Consider the following 22,748-nt stretch of genomic DNA (forward strand, 5'->3'; position numbering starts at 1 on the left):
GGGGTCAGAAGAGAGATATTTCTGCTGACAGAGGGGGAACAGTGGGGCTGCAGCCTGAGATGTCACTCATGAGGGAAGCTAAGGTGGCCCCAGCCCCAGGGAAGGGGGGGGCAGGGAAAGACTTCACTTTCTGTCTTCTGCTGACCCCTCCCCCAATTGCCTGGACTTCCTCGGTTGTACGGAACTTCCTGTTCCAAACTCATGCCCCCAGTTCTTCCCCACTTCTACCCTCAGGCCTCCACCCTTCTCTTTCCCCGACCCCCATCCCGTTCCACCCACTCTCAACCTGTTTCTATTGTGACAGTCTCCTTCTTCCTCACCCAGTTTGCAGATACTCCAACCTGCAGGGGACTGGAGAGGGGGACAACATCCTTTTGGGGGCCAGAGGAAATGGTTCTAGAGGGACAAGGGGAAGTAGGGAGGGGAGAGGGTCAAGGGGACAGGGCAGAAGATGGTAACCCTACCCTCGGGAGGGGTTGCTGCAGCCATCAACAAGGGATTTAGTGTCCAAGCCCTGGTGAGCAAAGCCAGGACTGCCTGTCTCTCCCCCAAACTACCCCCCCCCATTGCTCTAACTCAGCCTCTGGGAATGTAGCCTTCGGGGGCCCCCCCATCCCTGATAGGGAATCCCCCCCCCCCCAAGAAAATGGGATACCCAGACGGCCAGGTAATCCAAGAGGCTACAGAATGTGCTGATGGCAGAGGGAGAGGGATAAATGTTTCAGGCTGGGGGCGGGAGTCACCCCCAGTCATGGAATGAGGGTCACCTCATCCCCCACTGTATTCTTTAATTCAAGGGTCTCACATGGAAGACCCCAGATGATGTGTGGTCTGCGCTCCCCCCGACCCTGAAGTATCTCCTCCAGGGGAGAGAGGGTCAGAGCTGCTCAGGTGCCGGGCACGTCCCACAGGAAGAGGCATGAGGGAGGAAGGGGTGTCAAGGGAAGGGGGCTGGGAAGCTGGATAGGGTAGAGGTCCCGGACGGAAGGAATGGGGAGGAGGCAGCTCGATGGGGACAGGTCTAGGGGAAATAAGGACAGAACAGAGCTGGGGAAACAGAGGGCTGCCCGGGTCAGAGGGAAGTCTGAGGAGCAATGGGGAAAAGGGACAGCAGGGAGCTGGCATGCGGCAGCCAGGTGGGTGGGGGCCCAGGGCTGGGTGCAAAGCCACAAGTTGTTGCTGAGCGGCTGGCCTTGGTGTCAGCTTCCTCGTAGAAGCAGCTGCTCTGAGCCCCCCACCCCCACCCCTGCTCCGGGATGGGGGCGTCTTTTGGTTGCTACCAGGGCAGCTGCTGGAGGAGCAGAGGGTAGCCTGGGCTGTGGGCAGGGGAGGAAAGGAGGGCGGAGAGAGGAGAGAGGTTCCGTGAGAGTAGCAGTGGAAGGTCAGGGAAGGGAAGAAGGAGCCTCAAGTCCTTCCTGCGTCTAGGCCTCCAGCTTCCTAAGATGGACAGTCAGCAGTCCGGGCCACTGAAAGGGTTCTCCAGGCTGCTTCCCTCCCTGGCACTCAAGTTCCTAAGCAGACAATGACAGAGGAGACGGCGAGCAAAGGAAAGGGAATCCTCACTTTGGGGGAGCGGGCTGGCCAGCAGGGGCGGGTGGCACTTAAGGATTTAGCCCCCCATACTTATCCTTCTCTCTGCCTGGACTTGGGGGGGAGGGGAGCCTTCTGGGTGAGTTGAGGACACGGTGCTCCTTCTGTCCCCCTTTTCATGGTTCTAACAAACCCCTCCCTTAAGCTGTGACCTGGGGATGGGGGCTCAGACAGTGGGGTCACATCCACAGGCACCTCCATCTGGCCCAGCACCCACCTTCTTAGGCCAGAATCAGGCTCAGCATCTGCCAAGCCTTTTGGTGCTCTCTGGCTTCTCCCCGCCACCACCTGGAGAAGTGACAGGGGCACAGTCTTAAAGGAGCAGGAATGCCCAAACATGGAGAAGGGGGGGAAGACTGGAGGGATCGCAGCTTTGAGGGAGTTGAGAGCAGGAGGCCGAAGGGAGGAAGGCTTTACAGGACACTGCTGCCAGCCGGGCCCTTTAAGGTGACTCCTACCTCCCCCAACTTCCCAGAGGGAAAGCTGAAGCCAGAGAGGGAGAGCCACACGACAAGAGCTGCAAAAGGCTGGCCGTCAGGGAGCCTGGGGGTGCGGACCGGGAAGGCACTGGTTCTCTTGGATCCCTCCCGCTGGGGTCTCCAAGCCCACGGTTGTGGGTGTGCCTCCCCTCCTATGAGGGCTGAAGCTAATGGGAGAGGCCTGGTTCTGAAGGACAGGGACACAGAGCCTGGCCACTCCCTGACCGGTCCCGAACTTCAGCTCAACCATCCTTACAGCAAGGCTAGAGGGAAACAGTCTCTGAGGCTCTTCCGGCCAAGACATGCAGGTCCTGGAGTGGGGGGTGCTCCTTGTCCCCCTCCCCCACCCACTTCAGAAGGCAGGTTCCTGACGCTGGCGGGGTTTAGGGGGAGGGGGAGCCTCATAGCACCAGTTGCTGCTAGATTAGGAGGGGATCATGTCCTGCTTACCCTGGGGCGCCACAGCCTTCACTCACCACCTCACTTTCCAGAATACAGCACCCAGATGTCCATACCATCCCCTCCTTTGCAAGGTCAAGTCTATCCCCAGTCTCCTGAGGCCAAGGTGTGGGGGAGCCCCAGGGATTAGACAAAACTGGGAGAGCCAGCAGGCTTCCCCCAGCTAGCCCCCAGCCTGGGTGGCCTGTGAGCCCAGCTGTCTCCTGTCCATCTCCCAACAGGACGCAAGGCCCAGAATAGCAAGGTCATAAGCATGGGTAGGGCCTCCTGGAGGTGGGAAACGGTGGCTGAGGGGCGTGAGAACGTAGGCTCCCTGCTTCCCCGGGGAAGGAAGGTGAGAGGCAGCGCTGGGTGGAGGTGGGGAGGGGAGAGGGCGAAGCACGACAGGCGGGATTCTTCGGAACCCGGCCCCTCCTTGTGGACACCCACCACCCGCAGGGCTGGGAAACCCGTGGCTGCAATTCAGCTCAGAGAGCAGAGCCTGGGTTTAATGGGGGCGCTGCAAGGAGTGAAAGGGGTTGCAAACTCCTGCCCACGGGGCTGGGAAGGCCACGTGAGTGAAGTGGGCCAGTAGGGATGGAGCAGATGTGGAAAGAGAGCGGAGGAGCACGTGAGGGTGGATCTTCTGATTTTCTGGAGAAGCCAGTCATCTGAACTTGTAGGTGAAATCCCAATGGAAATACTATCCAGGCCAAGCAAATCGTATCAGCAGCTCCAACCCAAACGAAACTTCCCATTTTACAGGTGAGGATACTGAGGCCTGGAGAGGCTAACACCTGGCCTAGGCCAAACAGCAAAGGAGAGGAAAAGCTAGGAGTGAAAGCCAGTGCTTTCTGTCATCTACCCCCCAGCTTGCCAGCCTGGCCCCGAGAAGGGGAGCAGCCAGCCTGCCCTGGGCCCCTCTGCAGCCACTCTGTGGCTGCCACATTCAACCTCTGCCAACACGGCCACTGTGCCCCAACCCCGCCCCCACGATCTCCCTCTGCCTGCTTTCTCCCTAGGGTGGGAAGCCTTAACTGAAGAACTTAGAGCAAGAAGGGTCCTTGGAGGTTGCCGATCCTGCTGTTCACTGTCCGGTCCCGTTAAGAGAACTTGGCCGCAAACCCCGAGAAGCACTATTGGGCTCTGCACTTACCGCTCAACAAACAGGACCGCCCACGGGGGAGCAATGGGCCGAAAGCACAGGGCTAGAGGGCAACAGGGACTTGACCTGACGCAGCCTTCTGGCCTCTCAGCTCTGGAGCGGGCAACGCCGAGTGGGCTGCTTTCCTGCCCCACCTGCCCCAGCCCCCGCTGCAAACAGTGGCCACAGCCATCAAGACGGAACTGAGATAAACCCTTTTATTTATTTATGCTTCTCCATTTTGTTTAAAACAACAACAACAACCACCTTAATATAACGGACAGCCCTTCCCCCTCACCCTTCCTCGGGCTGGGGGGGTGGTTAATGGGGAAAAGGCCCCCAGGGGTGGGGCTGACCATAAGAGCCCCTCAGGGAGGTAATGGAGCCCAAATCCCCTGCCCAGGGGATGGGGCGCCTGTAGTGTACGAACCGGGGAGTTAACAGGGCTCTCGAACCTCTTCTTGTACCAACATATATGCCCTTGGCCGTCAAGGGTCAGGAAGCACGTGGGGAGGGGATTCCTACCGCTCCTCTACATCCCTGCCCAGCCCCAATCTCATGAACTAAGGGCTGGGGAGCAAGAAGAGTGGAGAAAGAGCGGGGTAGGGTGTCTCACACGAAGGAGTACTGGTTATTAATGGCTCTGGGATGGCCCCCTTCTTCTCCATCGCCCCCTAGTGGTAACTGCTGCAGCTGCACCATTGGGGTGGCCCCGGGGTCCCCACCAGATCCAGCGCCTCCCGGGGCCTCCGTGCCTGGTGCTACGGCCTCTTCCAATTCAACCACGGGGACCAGCTCAACCACGGGGACCAGCTCTTCCTGGACCCCTCCACTGCCCGCTTTCTCTTTCTCTTGCCTCTCTTTGGCTGCTGCGGCTGCTGCTGCCGCCACTTCTGGCGCCCCCGACGCCTCTTCTGCCCCAGGATGTGGGGGATCTGTCCATGAAGGGGGTTCAGGGGGCTGGGGTGGGTCATGGGAGGTGTTCGGTTCTGGATAGGAATGGTAAGAAGACAGACTGTGGAGGGGAGGCCAGCTCTTGCGGCGGCCTCCCCTGCACTCATCCCCCCCAGAAGCCACGTGCTATCTCCCCCACATCCCGTCTCCTGAGCAACCCCCCCCGTCCATGGAAGATGGATCATGGGCGGCGGTGAGAGGAGGACCACACTTACACACAGTCACTCGCTCCGAAGGGCATGAGGGTGGAGGAGGCATCGGGGTAGCATCGATCTCCCTCGCACACCCCTGCATGGCTCCCGGCCTGCTCCCGGCCTGGGGGAGGGGGAGGGGCAACGTGGGGACAGATGGGACGTTGGGGTGGGGAAAAGGAGAGATCAGACAGGGACGTCAGACATCGAGGGAGGAGGGGGTGGGGGATCAGACCGAGCATCCCCCAGGAGGGCAGGCCCAAGGTGAGATTGTGACAAAGGGCAAAGACAAGGCTGGAGAGGACCGATCCAAGAGACACACAGATGATGGAACAGAGGGGTCTGATGGAATGGGGATGCACCGGCCCAGCTTCTGCTTCCTCCCGGCTCCAGTGAGGAACCTCTGCCTCCCTACGTCCTCAGTGTCCTGCTTCCCCTCCGAAAGCCCAACACCCAGGAGCCTGCTCTGCCCTACTCTCCCTGACGAAGCCTCTCCTCCTCACAGCCCCCCGCCCCGTCTTGCTGGCACACACACCTCCTCGCTTCTTGGGTGCACGGGCACCTCCTCCCCTGCAGACCTGCTCTGCTCACCCTGCTGTCGCTGGGAGGACACGACATAGCTGACAAGAACAACGTCACTGGAGCCTCCAGACTCCAGAGGGATGGGGTGCACTCGGAAATGCTCGAGCATATCGAAAATGGACTGGAACCACAAGTGCTGGACCCGGCACTGACCCTCCTCGTTCAGCGACAGGCGCAGGTGCTGAGGGCAGGATGAGCAGAGTGAAGCGGGAGCCCCTCTCCCCTGCACGGCCACGTTCCCCCGCTCCACCCGCGGGCTCACTGCGTGCCGCACGGCCTCTTCCTCACTCACCTTGGCCTTGCCCTGGAAGTTGAAAGTGAGGACGTATTCACCCCGTCTCGTCTCACTCTGACGTACCAGGAAGACGCCATGGGAGCCGGTGCCTCCGGCCAGCACTAGCTGGGCGGCCTTGAGTCGAGAGAGCATCCCGTGGAACCAAGGATACCCTGAGAGGGGCTGGTCCCCTTCACCTCCCTCTGACTCCCCCTGGAACAGGAATGATCCTTCAGGAAGGAGAGAGGGAGGGAAACCGGGGTGTCAGGGAAGCCTCCCCCATCCTGGGAGAAGAAAAGCCTTGCTTTCCCCTCACACGTCACCTCCCTCCCCCGGGTCAGATCCTTCAGGATCCCGAGAGGAGAGTCTCCCGAGGGCGGGCAACCGGGCCCGGACGCAGACACACACTCTCACCTCTGGTACCTGTGGCCGTCTCCGGAGTGTCCAGGGGTGGGTAGGGAGCTGAGAGGGGATGGGCTGTGCCCGCTGGGGGTCCCTCTTCGATGGGGACACGGGGGGGGCAACTCTGGGGGAAGCAGTTCCATGGAGTCAAAATGGGAGGCGGCGATGGAGGCGGAGCCGGGGGAGATGGACGCCGAGGGGCGGTCTGAGAGGCCCCCATAAGCGCCTGGAAAACAAGGGAGGAGGGCCAGGTTGAGAAGCCGAGAAACTACTCTTTGCCAGGACTGGTCGGCCACCAGCCAGCCTGTCCTGCGCGCACCGGCGCGGTCGGCCGGCCGGCCGGAACGCCGGGTCCTTCTGTCGGCGGTGGCCGCTGCTCTTCTCCCCCTCCGGCTCCCGACTCCTGCCTCAGGCCCTGCTGAGGGACCACAGACGGACGTCCGGGCCTGGAGTCCAACGCACCTCTAGTTTCTCTGAATCGACAGCTGAAAATGACAGCGACTGTCGCGGAGGTGGGCGTCGCGAAGAATCCCTCGGATATTTTCGCATCACATAGGGTCCTTTTCCGGCCTTCAGGACCAACTCTCCAACCCTCAGAGACGTCAGAGATCCTCCTACCGACCTGCCCAACCTAGGCGACCTGACCTTCACGTTGACTCGTGTCCCTGTGCCCTCCATGCTAGCCTGAGCATCCTGTCCGATTTGCCCAGGGCTCCCCCGCCCCCAATGCAGGGCTGTGCTCTCGCCCTCTGCCTCCTCCTCCAAGCCCTGTTCTTTCCTCTCACCTCCTCTGTGTAGTATCCTGTCTATCCCACCTTCCGCGACTCTCCGCTTCCTCTGAGCTCCCGGGAAGCTCTCTGCCTGTGCTGCTCAGAAACACTAAGTACAGGCTCTCCGTGTTAGCGTCCTGCTTTCCAGAGGGAGCGAGAGCCCGTCAACTCAACTAGACCGGGAGCCCACGGAAGGCAAGAAGCTCGTCTCAGGCATCTCCGGGCTCCCCTATCCTGCCCCAGAGCCTCGCGCAAGGTCAGGGAGGTAGCAGGGCATTGCGGAATGTCTGCTGGTGGCAGGCCTGAGCCTACGGCAATGGCGTACGTTGTCAGCGCTCAGAAGACAGGTGTAGTGGTGCAGGAAGCGGACCAGCGTGGCCCCCGTCTTTGTCAGTGACTCTCAGGTGACCTCAGAAAAGCCATTTCCCCTCCCTGGTCTTAGCTGCCTGAGGGGTCTGGAAACGAGGAGATTGGACCTAATGACTCGTAAGGTCCATCCTAGCTCCAACATTCTTTAATCCATTTGTTTCCTCAGTGATCACAGCCAGGCACCATGAACCCTAGACCCAGAACAGAGGAGCAGGAGAGAGAGTATAATGGAGTCTACAAAGGTGAACTGGGCCAGGCAGATGCATGTCTTTGGGCGTGCCTGTGTGTGGGTAGGGCCTGTGCATCTTTAGTCAGGCCAAGAAGTACAGAGTCGAGAGAAGATCTCGTGCCGCTGACACGTGTACAGAAATGCACAGTAAGAACCAAACAAAGATGTGTACCAAGTGTTCCGGGAGCTCGGAGAAGGGAACCACTATGTCCAGCCAGAGTGGACATCTGCACAAGGCTCACGGAAAAGGAGAAAAGGCCGGACACGGAAGGCTGGACGGGAGTTCTCCCGGGGTTCGTGCGAGGCGGCGATGGCGACGGTTCTAAGTGGCAAACTGCGGTGTGGCACGTACGGGGACAAGGGACGGGCAGTCGGTGGGTGACAAGAGGCGGCTGAGGGGTGGGACTGGGGTGCGCGGTAGAGTCGGGAGGGAGGGCCTGGGCCTGGCACGGTGGGGTTCTGAAGTTCACAGCGCTCTAAGGCTCCGCCCTTACCCTGCGACAGGCGGTCATTGCTCTCGCTGGGTCCCAGCAGCAGATCCTGGCTGGGCAGGCTCTCTGAGTGATTGAGGCAGGGCAGCTCCAGGCTGTCTGTGTTCTCCCTCGTAAGGAATGAGGTCCCAGGGGCCAGGGGGAGGGTCATGGGGCGGGGACTGGTAGCGGGGCAGGGTCTGCAGAGACAGGGAAAATGGTGTTGTGAGGCAACTCACCAGTGACAGCCCCAAGGCTGCTCCCCACCCCCACCGGGTCCCCTCAGTGACAGCAGTCAGGCTCCTCACTCACCCCGGGCTCAGGCATTCTTGGATGTCAGACACCCAGGCCTTCACATGTAGAGCATCAACTGTCTCCAGGATGTACTCGGAAGGGCCTTCCACCTATGGGGACAAGAGGAGGCCCACGGGCCACTTCCAGGTCCGGAGGCCCTTAGCCACCCCTGCTGACAACAAGAACACCCTCCCCCGCTTTCCTCCCCCCGGAGGGGCCACTGCCCCACAGACACACTCTCGAGGCCCTGGGCAACATACTGGCACCTCCTGTCACCAAGTCCCTCGTTTCAGTGTGCTGTCCTAGCTTTCTCCCCAGAACGAGCGCTCCCCGAGGGGGCAGGAGCCCAGAGCCCCTACCTTAACCACAAACGTGTTCTCCCGGTCAGGCATCTCCAGGGCTGTGGTTGTCCGCACGTCCGTGATGGTAGAGCAGGGAATGCTGAGTCGAGGCCGAGACGCCTAAGTTGGGAAAGAAAGCAAGAGCCAAACTGTGCAGGGACCCCCTTTCACTTCCCTCCAGAGACCCATCTTTCCTCCCAAGCCCTAAGGGAGTCAGACAAAGGACCACAGCACTACTTTTGCGGTCCTGCCCACGGCTGCTACCCCAGAGTCAGGAGCTTTAGAAACGAAAGCGAGCAGGGCTACGCGTGTGGGCTGTCCCACTCTGGTGGCTCGATCGCCCCGCTCCCGGTGGTTCCCCACCCTCCTCGGGGCCTCACCTTGGGCGGTACAAAGAACTCCAGACGGCTTCCTCCTCCTCCTTCTCCTTCACTTCGAAGCAGTAAGCGACACTTCTGCCACTGAGGCTGCCCTCCTCCCCCTGAGGCAGGCCCCGCTGCCCCTCCTCCCCGGCCCACTCCGGCTGGGTCCGGGGCTGCCTCTTCAGCCCCCATGAAACTCAGCAGCTCTTCCCTCTGCACCATCCCTGCTCCATCCTTCAAGGCCCCCCCGCCCCGACTGAGTCTCAGCCTCTCAAATCGGTGAGTCCATCTGTCCCCGGGGGATGTTCCATCACTAACCGGTCCCCTGCCAATGGTCCCAGCCCCGCCAGAGGAGTTGGAGTTGCTGTTTCCACCCAGGACTGGGGGGCCCGAGGAGGTCTCGAGGGGCCCAGCTGGGGAGGGTGGGTCAACGGTCCCCCGCCACTGCAGGATGCCGCGGACTGAACCGCGGACCGAGCGACCCACGGAGCGGAGAGAGAAGCGTTTCTTTAGCTTCGGCTTCGAGGAGGTCGTAGAAGAGGAAGAGACTGAGGAAGGGAGGGGGCCGGCCAGGTCCTCAGATGATCGAGAAGGGCCCAGCACAGCCAGGGGCCCGCCCACCCTGCAGCTCTCAAGGGACAGGTCGTGTGGCGGGATCTCCACACCGGGACTCAGGGGAGCCAGGATGGGCGGTGAGAGGGAGCCGGAGGCCCGGGCCACCTCAGCTTCAAAATGCTGCAGGAAGAGCTCAGCAAAACGGCGGGAGAAGGCAGCCTCGGCCCCGGGCCCTGCATACTGGGGGTGGGAGGCCAGGTAGAGGCGAAAACGGCGGGCAAAATCCAGGGCGGCAGCCCGGGCGTGGGACTCACAGAACTCCCGCCAACTCGGGGGAGGGGGTGGTGGCAAAGGGGGAGGGGAGGGGGAGGCCCCGTCCTCCGGGGAAGGGGCACCATTCATGATGGTCCCCAGGAGGTGGAGAGGGGGAGCCTGTGGGGAGGGGCAGCAAAGAGGGAAGCGGCCAGAAGACACGGGGTGAGCGACAGCAGCTGCAGAAGGAAGAGAGGCACATACACCGAGTCACTGCTGAGGTGGGACTGGGGGCAGAGCCCCACCCCGAGCGGACTCCCCACTCTGGTCTGGACTCCTCGGAAAGCAGTGGGGAACACACCACACCGCCTCCCTTCCCTGTCCCAGAGCCTCACACCCCACACACCCCATTCAGCTGGCTCCCCGGGGGGAGGGAGGTGCACCTGCGCCGCTGCCTTCCCAACCCACTCCCCCTGGTTCTGGTTCCGGGAGCGACACGCGCCTGCAAAGCACCTGCCTCTAAAAAGGAGTCTTCACCACTCACACCACCTCCCTTCTCCAAAACAGGTCCTTCGAGGTTTATCACATGCTTCCCATGTGTTCTTACCTTTCCCTGCAACAGGCTTTAATAACCTTGATAATAGGTGAGGAAACCGAAGCTCAGAGAAGTCTCAGAACTCCAAGTCTACGGTTTTGCCCCCTGCATAGTCCTCGTCCCCAGGGACTGGCTGGACCAGCCTGTCACAGCCCCTCCCTGCCCCAGCTCTCAGGGAGCTAGGTCTGCAGCGCTTAGAGACCCTGCCTCGCGCGTCCTGAGGTCCAGCTCTGGGGAGGGAGTCTGCTCAGTCAAGAGGCGGAACGGATGATGGACTGAAACCAGAACGGTCCTGAAAGCGGACCCCAGGGCCCAGCACCCCAGCACGGTGTGACAGAGGCTTGGAATGGCCACAGCCCAGTTCTTTGTGCCTTCAGCCTGGGGCCCAGAAGCAGCAGCACCAGGCAGCACCAGGCGGGGGAAGACTGTGGGTTGGGTCAGGACAAGTCTTTCTTGGCCACAAAGTAAATAAAACATAACAGGGAGCTGGGGCCCTAGGGTTTCTCACTTCCTCTTCTTTCACTGGGGAGGGTGCCCTAAAGGCTGGTGAGCCTGGTGGTTAAGGCTGTGGGACGTGGAGTTGGACCTGGGATGAAGTCCCAGCTCGGCCACCTATTAGCTGCGTGATCTTGAACAGATCCTATGTCCTCTCGGGACTGCGGGCGTGTATCTATAAAACAGAGCTCATGATCCCTAACTCCTAGACTCGCGGGGAGAATCAATCGGAACCTGTCAGGGCTTGGCAGAAAGCAAGCACACCATAAATGCCTGCCCCGTTATTACTATCTTTACGGGTTCCAATTTTTCCAAGAGAGAAATCAGAGAAAGGAAGAGGCTTCCCAAGCTCTTACAACTAGCAAGTGGCAGAGCTGGGCCTGGCATTTAGAACCCATGGCTCTTTGTTAGTGTTCCTCCCCCATATTACGTTGGATGATGACTGGCACCAGGGCTGCGGGGAGGACAGCTCAGGAAAGTCTCCCCAAACCTCAGACTCCTGCTCAGACCCACAACCAGCGACCCCTCCCCTTCCTCCTTGGCCTAGATCCTACACATTCAGATGGCTCCAACCACAGGGACAATTCCAAACCAACGAGAAGCCAGGAGACGCAAGAGTCATGGAGCACAGGGGAACCGAGCCAAGAGGTGCAGACGCAGCAGGGAGAGCGATCTCCAGGCAGTGGCCACCTCGGCTCACACAGGCCCGCCCAACCCTCTGCACCACTGGCAGACCCGGCCCCCTTCAGGCCCGCTGACCCTGCGGCTCCTGAGCTGGTGACTCAGTTTCTCTTCTGCCAAGCAAGCCTCAGACACATTCCCCCGGTGCACCTGCCTCTGGGCTCAGTTCTGAAATTTCCCGAAGGGCGGGTGGTGGAGGGTGCAGGCTCCGCTCCCGGCTCGGACCCTCTGGGCCCGGTGGTCAATGCACTCCGACCCGACCCTACTCCCTGGACACCCTCGACCCGCCCATTCCCCGGGGCCGCAGCCGCCTCGGGACCAGCCCCGTCTGCTGCACTCTCCGGGGCCGAGCGCCCCTCCTGCCTCTGCCCCCACCCCCCACGCCCGCCCCCACCCAGGGCTCCTCTCAGGCGCCGGGGCCGGGTCGCGGCGAGGGAAGAGGTACTTGAAGAGGGGGGGGTTCCGGTTCCGGTCCCACCTGCATCTCGGTCCCCGCGGTTAGCTCCGGCGGCGGCGGCAGCTCCCGCTCCCTGCCCCTCCCCCCGCACTCCGCGACTAGCTCCCAGGCCGCTTCTGCGCAGGCGCCGGGACCCCTTTTCCCGTCACCGAAGGAAGCGACCATAGAGAAGAGCTGCGAGAGGGAAGGGCGCCTATACGCTCAGTTCCGCCACCTTCCTAGTCCGTGCAAACCCATCGAGTGCTGAGAGGGGGGTGACCCTCGGACGGCTGAGGGGCTTCTCCGCTTGCTCCTAAAAGGGACCCCGAAAGCAATCATGGGCAGGGGGTGGATGCCACCAGGCGGCCTCTCGAAGGAAAGTCGGGACAAAGGAAGAGGCGTCAACCATGAGAAGCCACCTTAGGGGATAGAGTCTCGAGGCCCTGGTGCAGGCTAGAGAAGCCACCGGGTACCGGAAACCAGCGAGATGAGGAGGCCCTTTCCAAGGCCCGCCGCAGCCTAGAGCGTCTGGCCCTGCGGCTGCGGGGTTCGCAGACACCGCCCCCGCGGAGCCCGGCGAGGGAAGACGCGGGTGACCTTGGTTGAGGCCCCGAGAAGAGGCGGAGCCTGAACTTACGACCTTGGCTTCCCGGAGGAAAGAGACTGGAGGTGTAGGAGGCTCCATCTGAGACGAGAAGTAAAGATGAAGGGCAGAAATAAAGACATCACTTTGGACGTGCTTGTGGGACGTCGCGGGGGGGCAGGTGGACATACAGTGGACATACAGTCTGGAGCTCAGGAGAGACGTAAAGACCAGACACAGAAATGGAGAATCATTAAGGTATAGAGAGGCGTTGAAATCATAAGCACAATGAGATCAGTCATCTCCGGTCTCTCGCTGACCCAGCTCCAACTGGCCTAACTAAGCAATAGGGGAATCTTGGCTGAAGCGATTGAAAAGAGCGGCTCTAGCTTCTTCAGGGACAGTTGAATAAAAGAGCCAAAAGATAGGAGAAACCTGTGGTTCTTCTCTAGGCTCTTCTTTCCCCATGCACTTGGCCTCACTCGCAGGCCGGCCTATCTCAGTGGTAAAATGGCTTTCTTTGGCTCCAAACTTAAGTCCTAATAGCTTAGCAACTCAAGTAGCAGCAGCGTGCTTCTTTTCTGAGATTTGCAATCAAATTTCCAGAACTGACCTTAGCTGATTGCCTTGGATCAAATACTCATCCCGGAACACAAGAGACTGGAGATGGATAAATCCCCTGACTCACACAAGAATGTTTATTCAAGGCTGAGGCTGCCAGATGGAGTTGGAAAAATTCATTGTAGAAGGCAAGTTCCTGCCTAGCCAGCTGTACTCCCCCAGCTCTGCCTCTGCTCTAACCAAGCTGACATCAGCCCGCAGGTGGTCTTGGCTAAGGTCTCCATTGCTGTCTTTGTCCATTCGTCTTCCCAGTTCGGAGGAAGATGTCAATTCCTCCCTCCTCCCTGAAACCCTTACACACACTTCCTCTGTAGTTTCCAGTGTCTGTAGTCTCTGAGGTTTCTCCCCGCCGTTTCTAGGAGAGAGGCGCAGTTGAGGAATGCAGAAAGGCAAGGGTCTAGTGATGATGAGTTAGGTTTGGAAATGTGTCTCAGTTGTCCGATAAAACTTTCTGCAACGACAGATGTTCTGTATCGACACTATCCAGTGTGGAAGCCACTAGCCGTGTGTAGCTATCGAGCACTTGAAATGTGGCCGGTGTGACGAGGGAATGGAATTGAAGTTTTAATTAATTACAGTAGCCACATGTAGGTAATGACGACTGTATTAGTGCAGGAGCGGTCAAGGACAACTAGGAGCTGTCCAGCAGAGAGAGAGCTACAGTGAGCTGCGTAAAGCAGTTTGGTGGCCATCAGAAGTGAGTAGTGGTTGAAGCCACGGACATCAGTGAGAGTGTCCAGGCAATATCGGTAGAGAGAATAGGGCCCCGGACCTAATTCTGGAAAACAAGCCGCACTTAACAGGTAGGCAGCGACACGGGAGTAGAAAGCGCCGAGATGATGTCTTAGGTCATGTTTCCCAGAAGCACACCTTGAGAGGAGGATTTGTGTGCAAGTGATTTAGTCAAAAAGTGCTATCAGAAGAAACCAGTAAGAGTGGGAGAAGCGGGAGAGGGAAGGAAAGGAAACCAAGCAAACGTGTGACCTCAGGCAGAGAGTAGTTCAACTTGATCCTGCAGGGGAGCTCTGGATGAAAGTTATGCCTCAGATTTGTCCAGAAACAAGGGACATATACCCACGTTCCTCAGCTTTTGACAAAGGGATACTCCTGGAGACATCAGTTTATCAAGGCGAAGCCCCCAGTGGCCTGAGGGCATTCCTCCAAAAAAGAAAAAAAGCTGGGCATTCTTACTCTCGGAAGAGAAACCACACAACAAAGTTGGAGGGGGGGGGCAGTTGGGCAGACACATCACAGGCAAACGATTAAAAAGGAATCCATGGTCCTGACATGGTCTCCTACAGAAAACATTGACGACTAATGATGTGTGGCCATGAACAAACGGTCACGAAAGAATTCTTGAGATGTTTTTGGTTTTTTTTTAATTTTTTTTAACGTTTATTTATTTTTGGGACAGAGAGAGACAGAGCATGAACGGGGGAGGGGCAGAGAGAGAGGGAGACACAGAATCGGAAGCAGGCTCCAGGCTCTGAGCCATCAGCCCAGAGCCCGACACGGGGCTTGAACTCCTGAACCACGAGATCGTGACCTGAGCCGAAGTCGGACGCTCAACCGACTGAGCCACCCAGGCGCCCCTCTTGAGATGTTTTTGACGCAAAGAGGTGCTTTTATTATAGCACGGGGACAAGACCCATGGGCAGAAAGATCTGCACTTTTGCTGTATGACGGTGGTGTTTATATGCTTAGTGTTCAAGGGGGAGGGCGTGTGCAGGGAGTATTAGATCACAAATGTTTTCTTCGAATTTCTACTCGTAAAACCACTTTCGCAAGATTTCCCTGGTGCTTATCATTCGGTTCAATATTAACTATCGGTGAGATGTGCTGACAGTCACGAGACCCTTTAAGACTATGGCAGCCAGCACGTATTTGATCCTTGTCAGAACTCTGCAGGCTTTAGGTTAGTCTTCTAGGCTGAAGGTGAATATTTTTCTGCTTCTGTCCCTCGGCAACTCAGCGACTGCTCAGCAACTTCGGTGAGAGTGATTTTGGGGAAGTGGGAGAAGCAGAAGCCAAGTGGTGGTGGGTGGTGGGAATGAAGGTGAAGGTGAAGAAACAGGAGGAGGAATCTGGAGAGCCGAGTCCTGAGGGAGACCTGATTACATGGAAAGTCTAAAGGGAGAGGATCCAGTAGAAATGACAGTAATTGGAGTGAGGTTTGGGGGACGGTAGAACAGTAGGATCCAGGACCCACGTTAAGCCAAAGTATTCATATAAAAGGGAGAAGCACTTCTTCCCCAGGAACAGAGGATGTGATACTCAGGATGCCTTTAGCTACCGGTAACAGAGCACCCCCCCCCCCCACCTCAAGGTCTCAGCACGAAAAGAGGAGGAGCTTACTGGTTCACAGAATTGAAAAATCAGAGGTGGGATGGCTGAAGCCAGAGGCTCAAATAAACGTCCATTTGAACTTGGTCTCAGTCTCCTAGCTCTGTTTTCCTCTGGACTGTCTTAATCCTTAGGCAGATGGTCCCCTCATGGGTGGCCAGATGGCTACCAGCAGCTCCAAGCGTACTTTCTACTAGCTTAACAATCGTCCTGGGGAAAGATCATAGCTTTCCCAATAGTTCCAGTAAACGCAACAGGGTTGAGTCCCATCGGCTCAGCTTGGGTCACCCAACGACTGTCTGCTGTATAGTGAAGAATTTGGTTTTTGTCCCAGCTTCCCGGCACAGAGCTTTTTTTTTAATTTCTAAAAAATTGTTTGTTTGTTTGTTTGTTTGTTTATAAGAGAGACAGAGAGAAGGAGAGAGAGAGAGGCAGGGAGAGAAGGAGACAGAATCCCAAGCAGGCTCCACAGAGCCCGACGCGGGGCTTGGGCTCCTGAACCACAAGATCATAACCTGAGCCCACATCAAGAGCTCAACCGACTGAACCACCCAGGCACCCCCTGGCACAGAGTTTTTGCTAATGAGGTAACTGATGGCAAGCCCCTAGATAGCTTCAGGCACTAAGCTGGTCACCAGAAAGACTAACTTTGTGATTAGAGGCTTGGGATTTTTAAAAGTTCGTTTATTTATGTAAATAATCTCTACACCCAACGTGGGGCTCAAATTCACTCCCCCTCCCCCAGACCAAGAGTCACATGCTTTTCCGACTGAGCCAGCCAGGCTCCCAAGAGGTTTGGGATTTTGAGGCAGCTGGACCCCTGCCTTCCCTGGAGATTGAGTTCAGTCACATGGCGAGGACTTATCAATCACGTCTAAGAAATGAAATGAAAATGAAAAACTCTGGGCACTGAAACTCAATGGGGCTTCCTGGTTGGTGACCACATTGATGTGCCGGGAGGGTGGCATGCCCTGGTTCCATGGAGGGCACGCAAGCTCTGCCTGTGGACCCTCCCAGACCTCACCTCACTCTACGTGATCTTTTCATCTGGCTGTTGCTAATTTGTATTCTTTACTATAAAACTGTGATCGTAAGTGTCGTGTTTTCCTGCATTCTGTGAGTTGTTCTAGCAAATTATCACACCTGAGGGGGGGTCATGGGAAACTCCCACATCTGGAGCAGGTTGGTCAGAAGCGAAGACGGATGGGACTCCCCTTGCAGCTGGCGTCTCAAACGGGGACATTCTTGTGGAGGAGGGAGCCCTTACTTAGCTTGTGGGGTATGAATTAACTTTGGGTTAGTTAGTTCAGAGTTAGTGCCAGAACTGAACTTCAGCACACTAGTTCGGGTGGAAACAAAAATGCTAACCCTGAACCAACATTTGTGATCACAAGGGTAGATGATGCCGATTGGTAAAGCGCTGGATCACGGACCCGTCGTCTGAAACTGGGATGGGCTGAGCACTGCGGAGTGTGGCTCTTCAAAGGAAAGCTAGGGTCTCTGTCAGAAGGGGAAGTGGTTGCTTGAGGGATTCTTCTGGAGGTCATCTTGACCCTAGCGCCCCCCCTGGCACCAAGGGATGGGGATTTCTCCTATTCTGTCCTCTTTTCTGGGACGTCAACTTCAGCTTTGGTGCTTTGGTCAGGACCTCCTGCCCCTCCACATCATACTGTGCTCAACCAGGGTATTTTGACAACACAAAGTCCTCTCGCTTCGCTTAGGCTCTGCCTCTGAACCCACAGGCACCATTCCCCTCGCTTCCGCCAGTCTTTCTCCTTCTACTTTCACGCTTCGAGGGGTGGCCTCCTGGAGGAAGCCATGCACAGCCAACCCAGCTAGGCCGCCTCTGAAGCGCCTTCTACTCAGTAGCTTTTGTGTGACATTCACAAAGCATTTGCAACCGGAATGTCTCCAGTCGCATCTGAGTCAGGGGTGTGATCGGAATTCGGTGTCTGGAAGGAAATCCAGGGCCAGGAGCGGGGTGGGTAGTGACCGGAAGCAGAGAGGAGGCTGGTGCTGACCTGGCGAGGGCAGTACAGTGGGGTCAGAACCAAGGAGAACGTCCAAAGAGATCGCTGAGGAGGCACTTCCAGGCTGGCCGGTGGGGAAGACTGAAGAATGCCCTTGAGCTTCCAAAAGGTCTGTTGAATGGCACTAGGACAAAGTTCTAGGTCCTGGTGCCCCATCTGTCACTGAGTTGCTGGCTACCCTATTTCAGTGACATCAGACCCCACCCTCCCTTTAGAGGTTACGGCTGTAAGAAATCTCAGAGATCATAAAATTTAACTTCATCACTCCATCCCCATTTTATAGATAATAAAGCAAGAGCTTCAAAAGTTGCAGTGGCTCACCTTTATCTTTAGCGTGAACGTGAATTCATAACTTGCTTGCCACTGAAAACATCAGGACCCTTAATAAGCCCAACGCAAATGCTCAACTGAAATAATTCAACACATAATTCCTTCAACCAATGGTTCTTCACCTGCGTGTCAGGCACTCTTCTTGGGGTAAAAAAGGAGCTCTTACTGTCATGACCTGGTGAGATGGAAAACAACATCAACCCCACAAACCAACCAACAGGCAAACTGAGAAAATAATTTCAGATATTTAGGGGCTATGAAGAAAAGCAAACAGGACCACTGATGTAGAGGGAAGCTGGGGGCTACTTTAGATAGAAAAGGTGACAGTTGGGGCACCTGAGTGGCTCAGTCGGTTAAGCGTCCGACTTCAGCTCAGGTCACGATCTCGCGGTCCGTGAGTTCGAGCCCCACGTCGGGCTCGGGGCTGACGGCTCTGGGCCCGGAGGCTGCTTCCGATTCTGTGTCTCCCTCTCTCTCTGCCCCTCCCCCATTCATGCTTTGTCTCTCTCTGTCTCAAAAATAAATAAACGTTAAAAAAAAATTTAAAAAAATAAAGAAAAGGTGACAGTTGAGGGGGACCTTAATGGCGGAAGAAATAGCCTGGGGGGAAAGCTACAGGGAAGGACGCTGCAGGAAGAGGAAACAACCACTGCAAAGAGCCTGAGGTAGAAACAATCATGGGAGGTCTGTGGAACAGAAGAATGGCCAGTGTGGCCAGGAGAGAGGGTGAGGGAAATCACAGGAGACAGGCTCCAAGAGACGGGCCACAGGGAGGAGTTTGGATTATTAATTTTATGACAGCTTTATTGATATATAATCCACCCACCATACAATTTGGCCATTTAAACTACGGGTTGGGATTTTGTTCTAAGTGTTGTAAGGAGTCATGGAGGGGGGGTTAATTTCTGATCCACATTTTATTTATTTAAACTTTATACATTTCAAAGGGAATCTTTATTTTTATTTATTTTTTAAAGTAAACTCTATACCGTGTGGGCCTCGATCTCATGACCGTGAGATGAAATCAAGTCACGTGCTCTACTGACTGAGCCAGCCACGTGCTCCTTCCGATCCACATTTTATTATCTTTTTTAAATGTTGATTTCTTTTGAGAGGGAGAGAAAGGGTGCGAGCAGGGAAAGTGCGGAGGGAGAGAGAGAATCCGAAGCAGGCTCTGTGCTGTCAGCACAGGGCCTGACCCAGGGCTCGGAGCTCACGAACTGGGAGATCGTGGAGCTGAAACCAAGAGTCGGGACGCTTAACCGACTGAGCCACCCGGGCACCCCCCCGATCCACATTTTGAAGCCTGGTCTGACTGCTGTGTGGAGGGTGGATTGGCCAGATACTGAGGGGAACGGGAGCCGGGAGACCCATTGTAGAGGCCAGTGAGCTAACCTAGGTGACAGATGATTCTGGACCGAACCACAGTGTCAACAGTGGAGACAGACAGAAGTGGTCACCTTCCAGGTATGTTTTGGAGAGACGGCCAGCAGGACTGGGTAACGGGTTAGATGTTGGGGCTGAGGGGAAGGAAGAAAAGTGGTGCTGTGCGTATTCAGATGTGTAAGCACACAGCCTGGGGAGAGCGGAGGGTCGTGTTTTGGACACGTTACGTTTGTAGCACCACGTGGTGGCACCCTTGGAAGAAGCCTCATCCATGGTTCAAGTGCAGTCATTCAGAGGCCTACAGTGGCCAGGCAGAGGATACAGAGATCAAGGAAGCCCAGTCCTGGCCCTACTCAGGCCACTCAGTCTCAGAGAGGGGAAACCAAGAATTAGGCCTCAGGGTATTAAATGCTGTGAGACAGTTTATCTGTTAGGATGTATTTGAATGTAGACAACGGACGACTCCGACACAGTCTGACTTAAATAATAAGGACATTAGTCACCACACCTCAAGGAGTCATCTAAAACCCTCTGCCTTTTGCCCTCTTCTGGATTTTGGCTTCATCACTGACCGGAAATAATAAGGGCAGAGTAGTGCCAGGCTTCACATCCAGACCCAGCAACACCCAGAGTCAGATGGCGGTCCCTCTCTTCGGTGTCTCAAGAGTGAGGGGCCCTTGGGGCGCTTGGGTGGCTCAGTCGGTTGAGCGTCCAACTTTGGCTCAGGTCATGATCTTATGGTTCACGGTTTTCAGCCCTGCGTCGGGCTCTGTGTGATAGCTCAGAGCCTGGAGCCTGCTTCGGATTCTTGGTCCCCCTCTCTTTCTGCCCCTGCCCCACTCATAGTGTCTCTCAAAAATAAAAATAAGCATTAAAAAATAAAGAGGGACCCTTCCCTGGAAGCCCCCCCAAAGGAGATTCCTCTTACCAAACACTGGCCCCAAAGAAGTCACCCCCTAAACAACCCCCCCCCCCCGGCAAGGACAATAGGACCACCAGAAGTAGGCTAGACCTGTCAGGATTTATTCCTGGAACTCGGGGAAGGGCCACCTTCAACAAAATCAGGGCCCTGCCTGGAGGAAGACGGAAAAACGCTGTTAAGCAGGAGCTCCAATGCATAGATTGCTAGGGGGGGCCCTGAAGGTCATTTGATTTCAAGGGTGCCTTTTTAGAGTTCAACATTCTGCACAAAGAATGCAGTTTCTCTCTTTAACTATAATCATACAAAAGACACGTCAGAAAGAGAAAGAACTTTCTCTACGCAAATTCACAGCCTCCTGAAGTCCTGATTGTTTTCCGCTTCCTTTGTCGCTGTCCCCGCCGCCCCCTCCTCCCATTGCTGTTTTTCTATGGCAGCCAGCCTTCCACCTTCATTCGGCACCACTCACGAGCACGTTCCCAGGTGGCTGGCTCCCCTCATCTCTGCAAGTCTGAGCCCACTCTATTCCTACTTCAGCCGGTGGCTATACCAGACTCCTGCTCCCATGTCCCCGTACTGGACAGCTGTGTTCACTCTGCTCTTCAGCTCGTTCACGAGCACGGCTGGACATCTGGGGAAATTGCGTGCTCGCGCTCCTGCTCTCCATCAGAGTCGGGCGGCATCTCTCAGACTCCTCTGATACAAGAACACTGACCTATGACGATCTAGGCTTCTCTGGCCAGACACCTTCAAGTGGGGCTTTGAATCTGCCGGACTTTGGGGGCAGGAGGGTTGGGAAGTCGGACGGGTCACTTTCTTGAGGCAGAGGTGGCTTTGGTGCCATGAGCAGGAGGGGTCGCAGACGAGTCTCAGTCCTGGCGTTCAGAGTTTGGTGGCAGTGGCGGCAATAGCAGCTGCCTTACCAGGTTCCGTAAGTTCCGTAAGGGAGCTGTTGCTCCGGCCCGTCCCACGATTCTGTGAGCTGCCCCCAACCCTTAAACACATCCTCCTTCTGTGCAAACCAGCCAACGTAGACTCTGTTCTCTGTAAATCAAGACTCCTAACTATTGCAGAGGATGCTGCAGTCAACAGCGGGACAAAAAGTTTTCTCCCTCTGGACTCTTCCGAGCGTGGCGTTTTTCAAATTTCAGTCATTCGTGCACCGCATTCGCCCAACTCTGCCATATATTTATGCCACCATATTACTTACCAACACTGGCTTTTAAGTTGACTCATTTTTTAAGCGCAGTATTTGCTACCTTTTTTTCAAACTAATACATGTTCAAATAAACTAAGATAGAAAGGATTCGTTCAAATACCACCCCCCCCCCCCCCGTCTCATGTTCCAATAGTGTCTTAAGAGACATTCCTAGGAGAGGAGTGAATGAAATACAGGATAAAGACAAAGAAGCTCTTTTTTTTTTTTTTTTAATTTTTTTTCAACGTTTTTTATTTATTTTTGGGACAGAGAGAGACAGAGCATGAACGGGGGAGGGGCAGAGAGAGAGGGAGACACAGAATCGGAAACAGGCTCCAGGCTCCGAGCCATCAGCCCAGAGCCCGACGCGGGGCTCGAACTCACGGACCGCGAGATCCTGACCTGGCTGAAGTCGGACGCTTCACCGACTGCGCCACCCAGGCGCCCCAAGAAGCTCTTTTAATTACAGCCCCGGGCCTTCCTAAGTGGAGCTGATGGGTTGGAGGGCCAGGACAGATGTCTTAGCAAGTTCTTCATTTTATTTGAAAAGTATATTGGCAGCCAAAGGACAGTACAGTGGTTAAGTGCATACTTTTCTTGGAGTTTAGCGGTATTGGGTTCCTAAATCACCCTGAGGCTCAAGTTTTCTCACCTGTGAAACGGGGGAAAGGATGGCTTCAACCACGAGCGGTAACACTGGGAATGCTGAATGTGAGCCAATATAAAGCATTTGCACAATGCCTGATCCACACAAAGCTCTAGTTCCGAGTTTCCCAAACTCCTTTGAGCTCGGGAAGCTGTGTGTTATAAATAAAGAGTTTCCCCGTCTGTGCTCAGAGACCCTCTTGAATCATAATCTTTCAGGGAGGATTTAGGAAACCTATTTGAAACAACACCCATCAACCGAGCCTTAGGATCTGATGAGTTTCGGAAACATCAATCAGGGTTAAGCAGCTGCTGTTATCATTGCAAGGTGATGAGATGATAGATGTGAAAGCTAAAGGTCAATTGCTAGCCTTGCACTCAACTCAGTCAACAGAAATTCACTGGGCACTCACTGGGTGCCCCGCCCTGTGTCAGGTGCCAGGGATACCGCAGGAACGTGACAGGCTACCCTTACAGGCACCTGAGGCCGGTTCCTCAATCTTGGTATCATTAGTAAAACTGGACGAGTGGGTGGGGCGAAAATCAAGGGAATTAGCTCCTGGCCTGCTGAGGGGCTTCAGGGGTGGACGGCAGAGCTGTCCCCGCCAGCTGTGTGACCCAGGCGGGCAGGGATTTGAGGGTCAAGGACTGTGGGACCTGGAGGCCCCTGGACCCTATTTCCTGCTTCCTGTCCAGCTCATTTTCTCAGAGCCAGATGTCAGAATCTCCCCACGAAGTAGATCCTACGGTTCCCATTTTACAGATAAGAAAACAAAGACTCAGCGGAGAG

General features: G+C 56.1%; 1 protein-coding gene and 1 long non-coding RNA gene across 2 annotated transcripts in view; one reads left to right on the forward strand and one right to left on the reverse strand.

The window, feature by feature from the left end:
* The window catches only part of LOC125928011 (uncharacterized), a 5,654-nt gene extending 1,658 nt beyond the window's left edge, over positions 1-3,996 (forward strand). The window contains exon 3 of the long non-coding RNA XR_007459530.1: positions 3,530-3,996. This is a non-coding gene — a long non-coding RNA (uncharacterized LOC125928011). The remainder of the gene's footprint in view (positions 1-3,529) is intronic.
* Positions 3,997-4,525: 529 nt separating this feature from the next.
* SH2B1 (SH2B adaptor protein 1) lies at positions 4,526-12,317 on the reverse strand. The gene is given in 10 exon segments (XM_049638494.1): positions 4,526-4,640; positions 4,821-4,920; positions 5,388-5,559; positions 5,671-5,882; positions 6,076-6,172; positions 6,174-6,280; positions 7,917-8,092; positions 8,205-8,296; positions 8,546-8,647; positions 8,908-12,317. Coding segments are annotated over 10 exon segments (2,016 nt in total). The 5' UTR covers positions 9,847-12,317; the 3' UTR covers positions 4,526-4,621.
* Positions 12,318-22,748: the final 10,431 nt, after the last annotated feature.

Source organism: Panthera uncia, chromosome E3 (genome assembly GCF_023721935.1).
Source record: "Panthera uncia isolate 11264 chromosome E3, Puncia_PCG_1.0, whole genome shotgun sequence".
Taxonomy (NCBI): domain Eukaryota; kingdom Metazoa; phylum Chordata; class Mammalia; order Carnivora; family Felidae; genus Panthera; species Panthera uncia.